Source organism: Huiozyma naganishii, chromosome 9 (genome assembly GCF_000348985.1).
Source record: "Huiozyma naganishii CBS 8797 chromosome 9, complete genome".
Lineage (NCBI taxonomy): Eukaryota > Fungi > Ascomycota > Saccharomycetes > Saccharomycetales > Saccharomycetaceae > Huiozyma > Huiozyma naganishii.
Window position 1 is genome coordinate 470614 of NC_035930.1, and position 18761 is coordinate 489374.

An 18761-nucleotide genomic window follows, 5' to 3' on the forward strand; every position below is an offset into this window, starting at 1 on the left:
TCGAGGGTATGTCGAGGGTGTACCTGTATTGTATATATATGGGGAGTCCCCTGGGGTGTAATTGGTGGGAAGTAGATGGTTGCTCCCCCCGGATCAGAACTATCGATGCGTTTTTGGCGTTGAGAAATGGAAAGCATAGTATCTTCTTCTTCTTCGTATATGATTACTCAGGACGGTGTCCCCCCCCCGGCGAGGACCACCACGTTCAAACAGACAGCTGGGCCCAGGAGTGACGGCACGCCGTACCCTCAGGGGAGCACAGAGGTAGAGGCGGACGGCAGGCCGGAGTCTTCATCTTCTGGGTCCCCTTCGTCTGCTTCCTCCTCCGCGTCGGTTTGTTCAGATACGCTCAACGAGTGGCACCAGTGTGTGCCAGTCCAGTGGAAGAACGACCCTGAACGGCCCCCCCTGGGTCCCACAACACGTAGGGTGCTCAGAAGGTTCAGCGAACCAACGTACCATATCGCCATGACTGGTGCGGCGGGTGAGGTGGATGGCGGGGCGGAACATTGTAGGATGATACCCTGTTTTTGTAACAGGCATCACCACAGGAGAAACTCAACTGCTATTAGGTTCACTCACGATAGGGAGTGAAGAGGGGGGGAAACAGTTTATATTTTTCAAGGGTATACATATTCGATATACACAACACATATACATAAATACAAGGGACACACAAAAGCAAAGTATAGCTTATCTTTCACTTCAATTTGGACAAGATCTTCTCCTTGTCATCCTTGGACAGCATCTTCAACACCTCGGATAGCCCCGTGATGGCGTTGTCGTGATCGTTACGGATCGATTTCGCCAACGATTGCGCAAAGGACTCCAACTTCAAACTCTTGAACTTGTGGTCCAACGTCTCGTAGTTCTCCTCGATCCATTTCGCAATCACAGTGTCGTCGTCAACGTTCACGCTCGAAGGGTACCAGGACCGCAACCTTGCAAACTTCTCCAGTCTGGACGATTCGGGTAACGCAGCATCCAGTCTCCGGATCAAGTACTCCTCGTTCAAACGTCTTCTCAATCTCCAGAAAATAAACCGACGAGACTCGACCCATTGTAACTCCTTGCTGATCACACCCTTACGCAACATACGCGAGGAACGGTCGTGCAAATCGGCAAACTGTATGCTGATCTGGTTGTAAATGGGGAACAGTTGCTTCTCACGGGCACCCAACTTCTTAGAGATCTCTTGGTGTTCCGCACTGGACAGACTCTTGTCCGCCAACTGCGCACGTAACTCTTTGCAAACAGGGTCCAAACGGGCCATCGTGCCCAAAAGTTTCTCCCTACGGTACTTGATACCAACCATCCCCTCAGGTTCTAACACACCAGCACGGGACTCCACATCGGCAAACATCTCCATGTGATCAGGGTTGATCGTTGGATCAACAACAACCCACGAACCACCTCTCAGTTCCCCAGTGGGCGGGATGTAGATAATGATAGGTTGCTTGTACTCGACAAGAGCATCCACAATAAAGGAGCCATACTTCAACACTTCGTTGTACATGTCACGTTGGCCACCGGAAAACCCTCTCCAATTGGCTAGGATCACCATTGGTAACTGCTCACCGTGGTTAAAATCCTTGATCGCTTGAGCAGTCTTGAAGGCAGAGTTTGGATACCATACTTGGCCAGCCTCCTGTATCAAACTTTCTCTCGAGTCTGGGTTCGCAGGATCAGCAGGGATCAAGTTCTCCACGGTCCGCGTCTCCACAGCAATTACACCAAGTGGGATACCACCGAGACGTGCTCTACCAACAACAACACCTTTAGCCCATCCAGACAAAGTCTCGAAAAACGAGCCCTTGTCAAACAGACCGTACTCAAACCCATCGGCAGTTTCACGACCTTCCAACATCCATCTGACATCGTATAACTCGCTCTTGGTTGGAACGAAATCAATCTGTCTATCCCATGTATCCTCGTTTTCCAAGATTGGAACAGGCATGTTACGCTTAGCCGGAACGTAAGATAACCATTTCACAATTTGTTCAACACCAGCTAAGTCATCTGAAGCAGTCAAATGGGAAACACCGTTGTTGTACATGATTTGGGTACCACCAAGTTGCAAATTGGATGTGTAAACTTCACGACCAAGCACTTTGTTGATGGCAGGAGCACCTGTTAAAATAATCGGTTGGCCCTCAATTTGAATCGCTCTTTGGCCCAGTCTAACCAGGTACGCACCAATACCAACAGAACGGCAGGTAACCAAAGTAATCGTAAAGATATCTTGGTAGGCCCTCGACGTCGCACCAGCAATCAAACCGGAACCTCTCAGGGATTCGACACCTAGACCGTCATCAGCACCAATAATCGTCTTGATAACGTATCTCTCCTCACCACCTTCGACGATACGCTCCGTAATCACAGATCTCTCCTTGCCGTACTTCTTCAAAGCGTCCAATCCATCAGCAGTCAAATATAAGTATTGGAACCCCTTAGCTGGATTTGACTCATCATTCCAAGCAACTTGGAACAGAGGAACCAGTTCCTCGGCAATACCGATTCTAGCACCAGAATTCGCAGCCAAGTAGATTCTTGGAATACCACGCTTCGTACAGTACTCAGTAACTTTGTTGAAAAAGTTGTCCTCTGAGGGACCAAACGAACCAATCTTGAAGGTAATATCGTTGGCCACAATCACAAATTGACGGCCACGAGGGTACTCTGGAGTCTTCATGGTCACCTTGAAAGCAACCATACCAATGGAGTTGGCACCAGCCTCTCTTTCCACTTCGGTCAACTCACCGTTCTCATCCTCGATCAACTCGTTTGCAACAAATATGTCGTCTCTGTTCTGGGCTTTAAGTTTTGAAGCCTTACCAGCAATACTGTTGTCCCAGCATGTAACCAAAGCTTGATGGAACAGTTCTGGGAAGTCGTAAACGTAAGTTGTCCCCATCAAGTGTGCCTTGTAACGCTTTGGTTGCAACCATTCCTTGACTGGGTATGGTGTGGCAATAGGTCTCAAATGCATGGATCCAGGTTTGCCTAGGGATTTGAATACCCATTCACCGTTAGCGTTCTTGACCTCGGTGTACAATTCAGATTTCACGACGTAACCAGAAACATTGTTGATCAGGGCACGAAGTGGTACAGCAGCGCCAGTCTGTGGGTCTTGGATAATGATCCTGATCTCAGCTGCGGAGATCCGCAACCTCAACAGTCTCTTACCGAATCTCTCCAAGAACCCACCGAAGGCAGCTTCCACATCTTCTGGGGAGATCTTGAATACGGCTGAAAAGTTGATGAAAATATGATTCAAGTCAGAGTTCGACGTGTCGATAATCTCAAGGTTGTCTAGAACATCACTCATTAGTCTGTTCGCTTCAGATGTTAAGTACTCTGGGATAGAAATATCGTCCCGGATACGACCAGTTCTGATTATACCTCTGGTGAAAAACCTCTTGTCTAGTGGAGAAGTCCTACTTACTGCCTCGTACACGTGAATGTTCCTATTCTCGGTGAAAATAGGTTTGATATGGAAATTGGACATTCTTCCCAGTTCTAGCTCAAATGCACAAGCTGGTTCAATGTGACGAATACTTTCATTCTCGTTGTAAGATGGACCGTTGTACGTGTAGTATTGTGGATACGACCCGTCCTCGAACCCGAACATGAATGTGATACGACGGATACTGGATTTAATCATTTCTTGCTTATTCAAGTCCAGAATCTCTCTCAACCTCTTCAAGATATCCTTTTCTGACTCAAAGCCTTCGGTAGAGGCAACATAAACATTTGCAACGTTACTCAAAGTGGAAGAGTTCCCCGATCTGTCTGGTAGAGGACCGTTGGAGGTCACATATTCAGGGATGGCCTCCAGACTTTGAGCCAAGTTGGTGTCGACATCATCCAAATGTTCCGCAGCCAGTAGAATACCGGTTCTTAAAGGAGTGTGCTCTGTGTCAACAACAAAGGATAAATCAGAAACAGACATTGCTCTGTTCATCCCCAATTTTGTCTTGATTTGTGGGATAGAAGAGAACGCGGCGGATGGCAATTGGAATTTCCATTCAATTAGAGGGTTAGAAACGCCTGTACCATCGTAAGAATCGTGACATTTCACTTCACCAACAGTGTACGCTCTGTAAGCACGACGAACATAAACTTGAGCAGCCGCAGCCGCGACAACTGGGTCAGGGTGTGTTAAGAACTGGATCAGGACATCAAAAACAACGTAGTTTGAGTCAATCAAATCCTTCAAAATTTCCATATCTGGTTCAGAACGTTTTGGCTTGCTGTCACCGTAAGAGGTCTTGACGACAGATGACTTCAAGATATGCTCCACCTGTTCTGATCTCTCCTTAACAGATGGTAGGGCACCTTGAATCAAGATTTCTCTCGCCTGCAGGGCAACCTTAGCCGCCGCCTTGGATTCCAACTCAACGATGTGCTGCAATGGAACAGAGAAGATATTGGCGACTTTGGATGAAAGCTTGCATAACGGTTGGTAGTGTTTCAGAATAGCCAAAATCAGGTTGTTTTTAGCAGAGACCTTCGAATGGGATAAGACGATCAACACCACTTTATTCAAGTTGTCAATGTATTCGTCACGCAACTTTAAGATCACATTTTCTTCACGGATGTTATGTTCATTGAATAGTTTTTCCACAGCATTATACTCCTCCAAAAAGTTGACAAACACTGAGTGTTCATGAGCTTCCAAACCGTTGGTGTATCTTAAGGTGATATCAATTAGCGGTTCAACAACGCCAGCCAACATTGGATCGGAATCCTTCTCCTTAGTGGAAGTTTCCAAAATCTTTGCCAATTGTCTGGCTGGGAAGACGGCACCACGCTTAGCGGAACGGTTCACAAGTTGCTCCAATTGCTCATCCAAATCAGGGGGTAATCTTGAGTGTAGCGCGGAGATTTGCATTCTCCATTCCGAGTATGGCAACTTTGGATCACGCAGCACCTCGATCAGTTGTTGCAAAGAAGCATTCATTATAACTTGGTTGTCATAACCGTTCAAAATATTCTCCAATGTGGTGACTAGCGACTTGAACTTGTACGCTGGCTTGGTACCTTCCACCATTGGTGCACCCAATTCGGGGAGCATACCCTCGAATGGCAAGGCGTGCTTGACCTTCGATGGATCGTCCAAGGTTAAGATGGCAATAATGTCACCAGCGACAATTGTAGAGCCTGGTTGTTTCAACAGCTGCACGATACCGCTTTCTTGCGACACCAGGGGCATTTGCATCTTCATCACCTCAATCTCCGCATATGGTTGGCCAGAGGCGATGTGGTCGCCGTTCTCAACTAGAAACTTAACCAACTTACCTGGTGATGGAGTACGTAGCTGCGTAGGGTCGTTCTCGACCTCCAAGAGCGTAGTCATGTGGTCGATGGACAGCCTCGTGGCCTGCGCCTCCTCCTTCCAGTAGATTGTGTGCGACTTCCCACCTACGGCTATCAACAGTCCACCATCGGACAGTTGGCGAGCACGAACCTCACATTTCGAACCGTTGATGAAAAGTGTGTATCTATCATCCGCTGACTTGGCTACGGTGAACTTAAATCTTTTCCCCTCGTGGATAAACTCGACGGGGAACATGGTCTGCAGTAGCATCTTGGATGGGACCTGACCCCTTTGCAAAGAGGTAATGTACTCCTTGCGGGCGTTGCTGGAGGCGATGAACGCCTTTGTAGCAGCACCACAGATAACGGCCAAAGTTGGGTCTGGTTGTTCCGCGGTCATCTTGTGAGTGATTAGATCGTCTAACCAGCCCGTTGTGATCGTGTTATCCTCGAAGTCCTCTGTCTCTAACAATTTGATCAAGTATTCCACGGTGGTTCTGAAGTCACCTCTAATGGACAATTCCTTCAAAGCCACAACCATATGTTTCCTGGAGGCTTGTCTATTCTCACCAAATGCAAAGATGTGACCAAACTGGGAGTCCGAGAAAGAGTGAATACCACCGTTGTTACCCACTGAGAAGTAACCCCAAACGTTTGAAGATGAACGGAAGTTCAGTTCGTGTAGGGACCCACCTGACGGTTTGAACCCCTCGTTTGGATCTTCTGAGGTGATACGACACGCGGTGCAGTGTCCCTTGGGGATAGGTTTCCTTTGCGAGGACAGGGACTCCTCGTTCTTGAACTCGAAGTCGATGTCGGAGGCGGTGTGCGGGTTCATCCCGTAGAAGACTCTGATGTCGCTGATTCTGTGCATGGGGATACCCATTGCGATTTGCAATTGGGCACTCGGTAGGTTTACACCTGTTACCATTTCCGTAGTTGGATGCTCCACTTGTAATCTTGGATTCAGTTCCAAGAAATAGAACTTGTTGTCATCGTGCGAGTACAAGTACTCGACGGTCCCCGCGGAGACGTACCCGACCAGTTTACCGAGTCTAACCGCTGCCTTCTCCATTTGAGAGAAAGTCTCTTGGCTGGCAATCGTGACTGGTGCCTCCTCGATGATCTTCTGGTGACGTCTCTGTACGGAACAGTCACGACCGAAAAGCGAGATGTTGGTACCGTACTGGTCTGCCAACAATTGGACCTCCAAATGACGCGCCTTACCTGCCAATTTCATAACGAAGATGGGGGAACCCGGGATCTCGTTGGCCGCCTGGTGGTACAGGGGCACGAAATCCTCCTCGCGTTCCACCTGTCTGATACCTTTCCCACCACCACCTTCCGATGCCTTGATCATTACTGGGAACCCGATTTTTTTGGCCTTTGCCAGCCCATCTTCTGGCGAGACGCAGCAGCCCTGCTGGTAGACGTCGTCGTCGACGGAGACGAGTTTAGTCTCCGTATCCACGTGCACTTTGTCCACACCCGTACCGGACCAGGGAATACAAGGTACTTTCGCGTGCTGCGCGACGATCGTGGACGAGATTTTGTCCCCGAGCGACCTCATCGCGCTCCCCGGTGGGCCAATGAATATTACTTTCCTCTTCGAGGCAGCCAGTTTCTCTGGCAGGTGCGGGTTCTCAGAGGCATGCCCCCACCCGGCCCAGACCGCGTCGACGTCTGTCCTCTCCGCGATATCGACGATAAGGTCGACGTTGGCGTAGTTGTTGTTGTTTGTCCCGCCTGGCACTTCGACGTACTGGTCTGCCATGCGGATATACTCTGCGTTTGCCTCGAGGTCCTCTGGAGTGGCCATCGCTACGAACTGGACCAACCTATCGTCACCGAACGTCTCGTATGCCCATTTCCTGACCGATCTGATCTCTTTGACCGCCGCGATACCGTTATTAGCAATTAAGATCTTGGAGATGACCGTGTGTCCACCGTGACTCTTGACGAACGTGGCGAGCGGGGAGTCCTCCGCCTTATCCACCGTGTTCAGACCGACGAAGTGCGCTGGCAGAGACTTGTGCTTCTGCGAGTAGTCTGTGATCTCATACTGTTGTTTCTGCGTGGACTCCTCTTCGAAAAGATTATCCTCGCTCATTGTGGTGGGTCCCTTTTTGTCGATTCTACTGATATCTTTGTATTTTGTGAACTCGTTATAGTGTAAGTTTTGAGTGTGTATCAGTTGTCTACTGTGGAATGCAACGACTTTTCGATGTAAATTCAGGAGACGTTTCGAGACTGATGTGAAATTGCGTATAAATGAAATTTTGAAAAGAGTTGTATCCTTTCCGTGAGAAAACTGGTGGTCACTCTAAGTATTTTCAACGCTTCAAATGTTAGTATTCGAGAGGAATAGAGAGAGAAAGTTTTTAAGTGTCAACACCGCCACGAAGAATCAAAAGAGGCACTCTGTATATGTTTTTCTACCAATCACCTCTACTCAATTGTTCATATATCCAGTGATACCACCCTCTTCTACTCTTTGATCACCGTTGAGTGGGGGGGGCAATGAGAGAGGAGGAACCTTCCCCTCGTCAAAGAAACAACGCATCGTAGCACAAGAGAGAGCGTGTGAAGTAAACCCTCACCAAGAGGGCGACTCCCAAAACGGGCAAAAAAACAATTTTTGTTGAAAAGAACCGGGTCCAAATTTCACATGGCCGCGCACGCCCAAAAAGGCGGCGGCGGCGGGCGGGTAACACATCCTGCTCTCTGAGCATCGGGTTGCCATACATACTGTGTGGTGCTGGGCTCGCTGGTGTCTTGTGCTGTTGGACCCAGAGAGAACCCAATTGAGCTGGCTTGCCAGTATATATATATATATATATATATATATAGAGAGAGAGAGAGAGAGAGAGAAGCGCACGAGTATTGTTGAGCATGGCTTGCCGCTGACGTCAAAGCTGTTCTTCTGCGCTCTCCGCGGCCCGGTCTCGGCGTTGCTCTTTCGGTCCCTTTGCGGTTTTTGTTGAACGTCGTGTGCCGTGATGGGATGCGGGCGGGTTCCCTTGCATCCGATACGCCCAGCTGCGCGTGGGGTGTGGGCGGGGCCCGTTTGTGTGTGTATCTGTGTTATTACGGTTTAGAGCTGCTCTGTATATAGCAAGTTATCAACATGGGATTTCAGTCGGGGCTTCTCTTGAGAGGGTGCTGTCTCTTCTGCAAGTTCTGGAGGATCATGGGTAGCCCCCTGGGCAGCGATACGTCGTTGTCCAGTTTCATGGTGGAATCGCCAGCGGTTCTGTTCAGTGGGGAGTAATTCTCCAGTTCTTGCACTAGATCGTCCAATTCCACTTGTGGGTATTGCAAGTCGTCCTCGTACTCGTCGTCGTGTTTCTTGTTCCCATTGTACAGCACCGAGTTTGGTGTGCCTGGCTTGAACACGAGCGTGCGTTTCTTGAATACACCGTCGGTCGCCAATTCCTGCAAGTAGTCACGGATATCCTCCGGGGGGACGCCATCGTCCAAAAGTAACGCTACCATCCCGCACACTATCGGCGATGCCATCGAGGTGCCGGAGTATTTCACAAACGAGGGCCAGTCTCGGTTTACTAATGAGGCAACGTTGACGCCAGGTGCAAATATGTCCACACAGGGCCCCCAGTTGCTGAATTTTGCAATCGTGTCGAACCGGTCGTCAAATGCACCAACGGTGATTGCACCAGTGGCAGACGATGGGCTCGTCCAGCACGCGTTCATGTTGAAATTGCCAGCGGCAACAACTACAACGATCCCCTTCTTCTCCACCTCGTTAATCGCTTGGTTCAAAATGTTACTCTTCACAGACCCGAGACTCATGTTTAATACACACTGCGAGTCCTCGTGTTCCTGACAATCCTGCACGGCGAACTCAAGCGCCGAAAGAATGGAAACAAGCGTCCCAGCACCCAGTGCATCCAGACACTTCACATCCACAAGTTGTACATGTTTCGCAACACCGAAGGTCTTGGACCCAACAAGCCCAGCAACGTGTGTCCCATGACCGTTCAGATCCCCCTCGCCTTCTCCCGTACAGTCGGTCCCAAACTCAACCCGATCCTCAAACTCCTTGTGGTCCCGCATCACACCAGTGTCCAAAATGTACGCTCTCGTAGTCGCACCTTGAGCCCACCGGTCGTAGTAGTAATTGAACGAGTCCCTGTACCGGGTCTTGTTGTTCATGTCGTACGGCAATTGCATCCTCCTAGAGATCCGCGCCAGGTGTCGAGGTGCCCCCCTCTGCCGTTTCATCTTCGGAAGCCAGGATTCATCCTCCACGGCGTCCCCCTCAAACGCCTTCACCATTATATTCGGGACCACCTCCTTCACGAATGGGTGTCGTTTGATTTTATCCAGGACATCATGGGACAAGTTCATTGTCAGACCCTTCAGTTCCCCGATTTGGAACCGTTTGTTGATTTTCCCGCCCATGAACCACTTCAAGTCCTTCGAGAGGACCGAGTTCATAAACCTTTCTGAGCGGGAATCATCATTTAGTGTCACCAAAAATTCCTCAGCAGCTGCACCACCCAAAGAGCTCAGAAATAAATTCAGTAGAATGGCCAATTTCATCGTAGTGTGGATTCTCTTGTTGATTTGTAGATTTTTAGCTTCTTAGTGCGATCTTGAAGGTTCTTGTGTGTGGGACCTTCTTTTGTGTCACTTTCGAGAACGGAGTTTTTTAACGTTTTGGTGTAAAACAATAACGGTTTTTCACCACCTAAACAAAAACATTTCTGATTGAAAAGTGACTCTATTGAGCCACATGGCAATGTACACATACAATTCAATGATCTCGCGTTCACGACGGACTTACAAATATTTACAGTGTTATGTAGGGTCCCCTGTGTTATATACCAGCTAGGCGGTCATTTCTTCTTCCTCAACCTTGCCTCCAAGTTATTAACGTCCAATTTCGTCCCACGTATATAGTAGTGTTTATTTCTTGCTCTCTTACCATCACTCTTCTTCAACACTTCAATTCTTTCCACCAATGGTGAAAAGATGGGGACCCTAGTCTCCACCACCGTCTTAGCCACCGCGTTCCTCAACAACAGCGACGCATCCTGCACAACCCTTTTCCGGTTCACCCCAAGTACATACCCAACAAAGGGATCAAACGCACACTTGGCCCTATTGTACACTACACGGACAACATCCCCCACAGCCACCGTCGGAGTGGCTTGCTGTTGCTGTGGTGCGTCATTGCGCGCCCTCTTAGCCAGCAGGGACCGCCTCCAGCGGTCCCTATCGAGTGTCGAATCCAACTCCAACATACTCACTTTCCGTAACAACGGTCCACGTTTCAATGGGGGTTTCTCCAATGGTGGATACACTGGTATCATTTTCCTTCTCGAGACGGGCACCTGGTACCATCTCCTCGCGAACACCATGGCACCGCGCTGCATCGCCTGGGACACACACAGACGACCAGTCATCGTTGACATTGCGGTATTGCCGACACACACAGGGTACCTGGCTCCCCCCCCCTGCAGCTCCATAACCCACATCTCAACCTGTTCCTCTTATGTCTTGCCCTGTAGCAATTGACGGAAGGGAAAACCCACCCACGTGACCACCAGGCGCAAAAACCATCACGTCACACGATCTCCCACCACGTGACACCCAAAAACAAATCACGCGACACGAAACCCGCTTATCACGCAACACGAAATCCAGCACGTGACACAAAACACTTATCACGTAACACGAAACAATCAGGGTAACCCCAAACCACCCCACGTGACCCAAGACCCACGCACCGCACCAGACAAAAAAAAGGGTTTTCTCTGCGCAGCGTCTTCGAAAAAGGAAGATGAAGCAGGGGGTTGTCTCAGACAACAACTTACATGTACATATATATAATATACCTATGAGGGAGTGATATATATATTGAGGTACTGAGGTATTGCGGTGTTGCGGTGTTGAGGTACCAGAGCGGTAAGAAGGTTTACATTCTGTTAGCTGTGCCAATATATCTTTTGCTAGAGAGTCAACTCACCCCAGTATGTTTGAAACAGGGATTCCAAAGACGATGAGGGCGGTGGTCATCGAGGGGGATAAAGCCGTCGTGAAAGACGGAGTGCCCGTCCCCTTGCTAGATGACGGGTTCATGCTGATTAAAGTGTGTGCTGTTGCTGTGAATCCGATGGATTGGAAGCATGTAGAGTTCAAGATGGGCAGTGAGGGTGCTATCCTCGGGTGCGACGTCGCTGGACAGGTGCTCAGTATTGGGTCCAGTGTCTCGGCTACGGATTTCAGAGTAGGGGATTACGTCTGCTCGTTCATCCATGGTGGGTCCACGAAGAGACATATGAATGGTGCGTTTGCAGAGTACGCTGCCGTGGATGCATCGCTCACTTACTGTCTCCCCCAGGGGATCAAAGCTGCTCCGAATTCCGAGGACAGTTTACCAGAGGGGCCCGTGGATACAGTGGAGGGTGCGGCGAGTCTCCCTGTTGGGTTGACTACTTCTGGTGGTGTGTTGGTGCACGAGTTGCGGCTTGCGTTGGATTGGGAACCAGAGAAACCGCAGAAGGATACTCCTTTGCTTGTGTGGGGGGGCGCCACTAGTGTTGGCCAGGTGCTGATACAAGTAGCGAAGAAGCTGCACGGGTTCACCAAGATCATCGCCGTTGCGTCCAAGAAACACGAAAAACAACTAAGGGAGTACGGTGCGGATGAAGTCTACGATTACCACGATAAAGATGTCGTGCAGCAGATACAGGAAAGGCACAACGATATACAGGTGCTTGTGGACGTCGTGTCCAGCGAACAGACCATCCAGCAAGTGTACAGGTGCGCGTCGAGAGACAAACCAGCCACCGTCGTGCAGTTGGAGTTCCTCAACATCGAACAGATCCACCCAGAGGACAGGAGGGACGACGTCAAGATCATCGGGACACTGATATACTTGTCCGCTGGCTGGGATGTCCCCATTGGGCCATACCACTTCCCGCCAAACCCACAGTACAGGAAGGAAATGATCTCGTTCGTCAAATTCATAGACGAAAAGGTCAAGAGCGGAGAGATCCACCATATCCCTGTCAAGATCAACCGCAACGGACTGGAGGACATACCCGCCCTCATGGAACAGATCAAACAGGGCAAAAATAGCGGAGAGAAATTCGTCACCGTCTTGGAATGACCCCCCCCCCCCTGACGTATCCATATATATGTATATACAGGGTGTAGATGAGGTAAAATCAGTTCAAAAATTCATATATTTAATACATACACATCCTGTTTACAATACAAGGGCGGCAAGGGCAAACACGGCGTAACCGGCTTCGCACACGTATCTCACGGCGCCGTTAGCAGATTGGATGTTGATCAGTGGCGCCATTGTGCTTGTAGGGGTGACATTGGTCACTTGAGAAGGTGCAGCTGGGGTGGGCACAGAGGTGGCCGCAGAGGTGGCAGACTTGTTTGCGGATAATACAGTGGTATCTTTATGGCCCGCAGTGGCGGCCGTCGTCTCAGCAGTTGGCGTTTTGACCTCTGCTGCTGCTCCAATGGTAGCCGCTTCTCCAGCACCGGCACCAGTACTGGTGACACTGGTGATCCCAGCAACTGGCTGTTGTGTGGTGGTGGCTTCTGTGGTCTTCCTGGATTGACATTCCTCATCACAAACTGTGGCAGTCTCCATATGAATGGTCCCTGAAGTTACAGTTACGATGGTAGTTGGAGCTGTGGTAGTTTTAGCGACATCATTCCCCTTTTGACAAACTTCATCACATTCTGTGGTAGCAACAGTGGCCGCGACAGTGGTGGGGACTCTCGTAGCAGAGTCTGGAGGACAACTGGTCACAATTGTCGTGTTTCTGAAATGCTTCGTGATAACATCCCATTCGGTGGAGACACGCAACGATGCAACCCCTGTAACAACCGATTTCAAAGCTTTGGATGGGCTCCCAGATATGGCAGATGGATGGTTCGCAGTTGAGGTAACGCTCGAAACAAGGCTCGTACGGGAAGTGGTCTTTCTAGACGAGGCAACAGAACTCGTCAATGGCGAGGCGGTAGACGATACTGGGCGCGATGCAACGTTGGATGGGTAGACAACAACAATATGTCTGGCTCTGAAGGCAGCATCCAAGGATTGCTGCAATCTCGTGGAATACCACGGAACACCACTTATCAACCCACAGACAGAAACGGTATCCACCATCGTGACAATGTTGGACCAATTAGGCTCAGATCTGGTAGCGGCAATATCCGAAGCAGCAGAGGCAACAGCCTGTGGGTATCTCATGCTCGTGCGGAGCTCGTTGTACGAGTCGTATTCGCTCTGATGGTGGGCAATATCGTTCGCATACACGGACAACTCAACAGCCTGAACCCGCGGATCATAAAAGAATAACGTCGTCCAAGGAACAGCCGAGCTCGATGGAGCAATGCTGACACTCGATGCAACAGTAGTCGCGTAAGAAGCTGTCGATGAAACAGATGCAAGTTCGGAGCTCGTGGACTCAGAGGAGGCAACAGAGGAAGGGGTAACCGAAGAAGAAGCGATAATGACCAAAGTGGTCGTCCCCGTTTCCAAATCACCTGCAGAACCAGTCTTGGTGAAAAACGACACAAATTCCGTCCTCGAACGCTCCATGGCATCAAGTCCTGTTATGGTGTACGCCGAAGGCAACGTGAACGGAACAGTCGTCGTGGTCGTCCCGGTTTCCAGGTCGCCAGCAGACCCGGTTTTCGTGAAGTACGAAATGATCTCGGTGACGGATCTGCTCGTGCCGTTTGCAGCTGTTATGGTGTACGCCGAAGGCAACGTGAACGGAACAGTCGTCGTGGTCGTCCCGGTTTCCAGGTCGCCAGCAGACCCGGTTTTCGTGAAGTACGAAATGATCTCGGTGACGGATCTGCTCGTGCCGTTTGCAGCTGTTGTGGTGTACGCCGAAGGCAGCGTGAAGGGAACAGTAGTTGTGGTCGTCCCGGTCTCCAGGTCGCCAGCAGACCCGGTCTTCGTGAAGTACGAGATGATCTCAGTAGCAGAGCTGTCATTCCCGTTAGCAGCTGTCGTGGTGTACGCAGATGGAATTGTGAAGGGAACAGTAGTTGTGGTCATCCCGGTCTCCAGGTCGCCAGCAGACCCGATCTTCGTGAAGTACGAGACGATCTCAGTCACGGAGCTGTCATCCCCGTTAGCAGCAGTCGTGGTGTACGCAGATGGAACCGTGAATGGAATCGTGATCGTGGTCGTACCAGTCTCCAGTCCCTTGTCAGCTCCCGTCTTCGTGAAGTACGAAACCACTTCTGTGGCGGAGCTTCCTGCTTCGTCGGTCGCAGTGGTGCTATATTCAGAAGGTATAGTGAATGGAATGGTGGTCACAGAGGTCAATGTTGCTACGCTCCCATATCTGTCAGTGGTAGGGTAAAACGAAAGCAGCTCTGTTGCAGTGCTATCCACCCCAGCCGCCACAGTAGTTGTTGTTTCTGGCAATTGAGTGTATGCAGGAGGAATCCAAGGACTTTTGTCACATGGCATACACGCGCTTGGAAGAGATGCATCTGGAGGAGGTGCATTATAGTACAAAGCATTGTTTGCCAAATCAAGCCCAATATGATTGGAGATTTGTTCTTGCTTGAACAACGAGTTGGTATATCCTGTACCAATGTTGAACTTATGCGAAATGAAAATAAAGATACTGAATGACAGGACACCAGTTTTAGTATCGTAGGAGTGACTAACAATTGAAGTACCAAAACTCAGAAAATTCCCGTTACCAAAACCAGCAACCTTGATATTATCAGTTTTCCCCTTCGTGTCCACGTAGATGATGGACGAGGAGGAAGACATGTAGAGCGTTTGAGGACCTAATGTACCCATGTTTGTAGATTGGATAGCGTACACAGTGTTATCCCCAATGGTGATACACCCTGAACCGCCGATCGAAGCGTCTAGGTATGCCTTGACGTTTTTCAAGCAGATGGTCCCATCGTTTGTAATCGTCTTTCCCTTGATGTTCACCGCGCTTGAATAGCCAGAACTTTCATCTTGGCCAAAGTAAATCAGTCCCTTGTTGTTCAAGGTGGTACTGGGTTGCAATGTAAACCCGTTGTTGTTCACGTTGGCACCGTTGAAGTATATCTCACCTGAATTTTCGATGGTCGTGCCACCCCACGTCATACTCAAAGCGGCAGAGGAATTACGGTTGTCGACGACAATGTGGCCAGTGTTGACCAACGAACCTCCAGTGAAATCTGTATTTAGCTTCCCATCCGAGGAGTCAGCGTTACCAATGTATAGAGCACCATCGACGTTAACATTACCGCCAAAGTTCTGTGTAGCGCCATGTATTATGGCCAAGTAGGCGCCAGAGTTGACATCGACATCCTCGGTGCCAGCGACGGAACCCGCCAAAATTGTATCTGTAGACACAGAGATTGACGCGGCAAATCCGGCAATACATAGTAAGATAGTAGCAATTGAGCTACCAATTCGAACGTTAACCATGATTGCCTTTGGTGTTCTGTAAGTAAAAAACAAACAAGTAACGAAATGGAGGAACCTGATGACTATCTGACTCATTGTTTTATATAACGATTCCAATTAAACATTCGTCGTAAGAACAAATTTTTAAGAAGGTGCTAAGGTTAGTAATGGGCAATAGATTCCGGCATCTCGTTGGAGATATTATTTTTACATCGTCGAATAGCTCTGTAAAAGCTTGTTCTTACAAAGAAACAAAGGGGTGTCCAATAGAGGGGATTGTAAACAATAGTCGACGAGCGGGGCACTAAACAAATATACTGGAATGTCTAACCGAGCAGGATTTTGGGAATATTTGTCAAACGGTTCTCATCGCTAGTGAACAATCACCAGAAAAAAAATTTGTTATGATGTCAATGGCAGGAAAAATTTTGGTGGACAGATTCGTAGGTACTTGGGAGTGTTAGTGACTATCACGAACGCGAACTTCGTGTTGTCCTTCGTTTAGCCATAACGGGACTTCGGTGCCTTCGCCGTAGCATTCTGTTCACGAAGAGTTCAATCGGTTCGAAGTATTTCCCTTTTGGGAAACATCTTTTTTTGTGTCGTAACATCGTATAGCGTATGTTGCCTCTCGATGAGTACTCAATTTGAAAGTTCCTTTTCCGGTATTAGAGTTTGAGCGAGCGCGGTCACGTTAAAAAACCTCATTCTTAATTGATTCATTCAATCACTTTGCTGTGGTTTATCCGGAGCGAAATTCCCACATTTGCAACACACAAAGATTCGTTAACGAATATTGAATTATGTGCGGCAACTGATCCCATAGTATTGTGGGGGTAAGGTCGTGCATATACATCGACTACTAGGGTGTGCTTACGACACCCAATTTGAGCATGCACTCTGCCGTTGTTAAGATGCCCAAACATAGGTGAGAAGACCAGACCAAGTTTCCAAAAGTACCGCAAGGTGATATGTGAAAGTCAAAGCTACCCTGGTCGTTAATAGACGTTGATGCATTCTGGTACTTGATGCCATAATCTGCAACTGCTCCGGTAACATGTGTTGTATTTTCCGGTGACCTCATACCATTTTGTTTTGTAGGATCCCACCCAAAATATGAGCGCTATGGTGATACTGCATGGCGGTACCTGATCGTTTAATAGTCATAATGATGGGAAGCATGCAGTAGCGGTATATGTAAAAAAAATGGAAGACCTTGAGGTATCACATACTAAAGAGCAATTTCCTGAAACAAAAAAAGGTAGTGGCCCTTCCAATATCTTGTTGAGTGCATGTTGAAAGTAAACAGTTCCGATGAACAAAGCAATGCTCCGTCACAGTTGCGCAAACTGTGGTGGTAAATGGTCTACAACTTCAACGGGAAGTCTCTCAGTCTTGACCTGAAATTTATTCAAGGATTCTTGAGCCAAATGCAGTCGATACAGTAGCTTTTTGCGTATTGGTTCATCCTTCTCGTTGTCTTCAAGTTTCCCCAGTCCACGTTGACATGTATCGATGGTTTCTGAAAACTTTTGGAGTTTGATCAAGGCCATCGCTCTGTTACTGTAGCCAATTGGATTCTCAGGCTCCAGACAAATGCACTTACCGTAATATTCTGCAGCAGAACTAAAATTACTGTTTCTAAATGCAACGTTCCCCTGCTCTTTAACTGTCTCAAACGTGTCCATTTTCAAGTCCAGTTGGTCTGTGGGGGCGCTGTGATTGTGATCCAGGAGAGCTCTTGCAATAACTAATACTCTTGAATCTAATATTGAAAGTAGAAAAAAAATAATAAGTTTGACAGCTCTACATCAGTAGGGAATTGTATTTGAAAGCAGACAGGCACCCCAAGCCATGGAGGCGGATAGGGAGCAACTTTCAGATGAACTGGAGGCAATTGAGGCCATATATCCGGAAGCAATTACGGATAAATTGCCCGACTCCAGCATAATCCACGTAAAAATACCATCACATGAATATATTACAGTGCAGATATCTTTCCCAGCCGCCTACCCGACAGAAAAACCACCTAATGTACTGGAGGTAGCTGTGACACGTCAAACAGAAATGGACCTTTTTGAGCCCAAGTACTTGAAGAATCTGTTTCAAGAAGTTATGGATTCGGTGTTCCACCAAGGGGAAGTTTGCTTGTTTGACTTTTTTGTGGAACTGGATGGTATTTTATACGTGGAGGACGTTGACACTAGTGTACAAGACCTGGGTACAATATCAATGGACCAATTGATTCCAGACAATCCATTTGAAGGCTGGTATGCATCGGAACCTATTTCGGACAGAGGATCCACGTTTATGGCCTTTGCTACACATATCAACTCCGAAGAAGAGGCATTCCAAAAGTTTGACATAATCAAAACAGATACTAAGATGAGGAAGGCCAATCATATTATGAGTGCATGGAGGATCAAGGTTCCAGGTGATAATGGTAAGGAACTGATCGTCCAAGATTGCGATGATGATGGTGAGGCGGCGGCTGGGTCTCGAATGCTGCATTTAGTTAACATAATGGACGTCTGGAATGTCCTAGTTATTGTGGCACGTTGGTTCGGTGGCACCCATATTGGCCCGGATCGGTTCAAACATATTAACTCTACGGCAAGAGAGGCGATTCTTAAAGCTGGGTTCGAAAGAAAAAAATAAGCTGCACTAGTTGCGCTAAACTGGCGTTTATCAACGGCAATATAAAGACGGTCTGTAAGGCTTGTGCATCAAGGTGCCCTGGATCAGGCAGTAACGTGAGTCTGTAACATTTCACAAACTAAATAATTAATACATGCAATTAATATATAAAACCGCAAAACGGAAAGGGATTTTTCACCCCCTCGAGAAAGATACCAACTGCCTACCAGATAATGGTACTATAACCTTGAAGTCAGGTACTCTCAAATACCATCTCTACAGGTGATCGCTTAGTGAGTCCAGATGATGTACTCAATACTATACACTGGATATTCGGGTAATAAATTGAAAAATTTTTTCTGAGAAAACAATT

The 18761-nt window shown here is 48.4% G+C and overlaps 8 protein-coding genes across 8 annotated transcripts; 3 read left to right on the plus strand and 5 right to left on the minus strand.

The window, feature by feature from the left end:
• Positions 1 to 126: 126 nt before the first annotated feature.
• Positions 127 to 594, plus strand: KNAG0I02450 (uncharacterized protein; the record flags this gene model as incomplete). Its single annotated transcript, XM_022609929.1, has 1 exon — positions 127 to 594. The coding sequence occupies one exon, from the start codon at positions 127 to 129 to the stop codon at positions 592 to 594; it is 468 nt and encodes a 155-aa protein (XP_022466276.1).
• A 106-nt stretch (positions 595 to 700) lies between these two features.
• KNAG0I02460 (uncharacterized protein) lies at positions 701 to 7429 on the minus strand (the record flags this gene model as incomplete). Its single annotated transcript, XM_022609931.1, has 1 exon — positions 701 to 7429. One exon carries the CDS (start codon positions 7427 to 7429, stop codon positions 701 to 703), a length of 6729 nt encoding a protein of 2242 aa, XP_022466277.1.
• A 1025-nt stretch (positions 7430 to 8454) lies between these two features.
• RRT12 (Rrt12p) lies at positions 8455 to 9882 on the minus strand (the record flags this gene model as incomplete). The annotated part of the gene is made up of 1 exon (XM_022609932.1): positions 8455 to 9882. The coding sequence occupies one exon, from the start codon at positions 9880 to 9882 to the stop codon at positions 8455 to 8457; it is 1428 nt and encodes a 475-aa protein (XP_022466278.1).
• Positions 9883 to 10178: 296 nt separating this feature from the next.
• IMG1 (mitochondrial 54S ribosomal protein bL19m) lies at positions 10179 to 10757 on the minus strand (the record flags this gene model as incomplete). The annotated part of the gene is made up of 1 exon (XM_022609933.1): positions 10179 to 10757. One exon carries the CDS (start codon positions 10755 to 10757, stop codon positions 10179 to 10181), a length of 579 nt encoding a protein of 192 aa, XP_022466279.1.
• A 560-nt stretch (positions 10758 to 11317) lies between these two features.
• Positions 11318 to 12457, plus strand: KNAG0I02490 (zinc-binding alcohol dehydrogenase family protein; the record flags this gene model as incomplete). The annotated part of the gene is made up of 1 exon (XM_022609934.1): positions 11318 to 12457. The coding sequence occupies one exon, from the start codon at positions 11318 to 11320 to the stop codon at positions 12455 to 12457; it is 1140 nt and encodes a 379-aa protein (XP_022466280.1).
• Positions 12458 to 12556: 99 nt separating this feature from the next.
• KNAG0I02500 (uncharacterized protein) lies at positions 12557 to 15847 on the minus strand (the record flags this gene model as incomplete). Its single annotated transcript, XM_022609935.1, has 1 exon — positions 12557 to 15847. The coding sequence occupies one exon, from the start codon at positions 15845 to 15847 to the stop codon at positions 12557 to 12559; it is 3291 nt and encodes a 1096-aa protein (XP_022466281.1).
• A 1238-nt stretch (positions 15848 to 17085) lies between these two features.
• On the minus strand, positions 17086 to 17439 carry TAH1 (Tah1p; the record flags this gene model as incomplete). Its single annotated transcript, XM_022609936.1, has 1 exon — positions 17086 to 17439. The coding sequence occupies one exon, from the start codon at positions 17437 to 17439 to the stop codon at positions 17086 to 17088; it is 354 nt and encodes a 117-aa protein (XP_022466282.1).
• Positions 17440 to 17605: 166 nt separating this feature from the next.
• Positions 17606 to 18409, plus strand: YIH1 (Yih1p; the record flags this gene model as incomplete). The annotated part of the gene is made up of 1 exon (XM_022609937.1): positions 17606 to 18409. One exon carries the CDS (start codon positions 17606 to 17608, stop codon positions 18407 to 18409), a length of 804 nt encoding a protein of 267 aa, XP_022466283.1.
• Between the last annotated feature and the right edge of the window lie 352 nt (positions 18410 to 18761).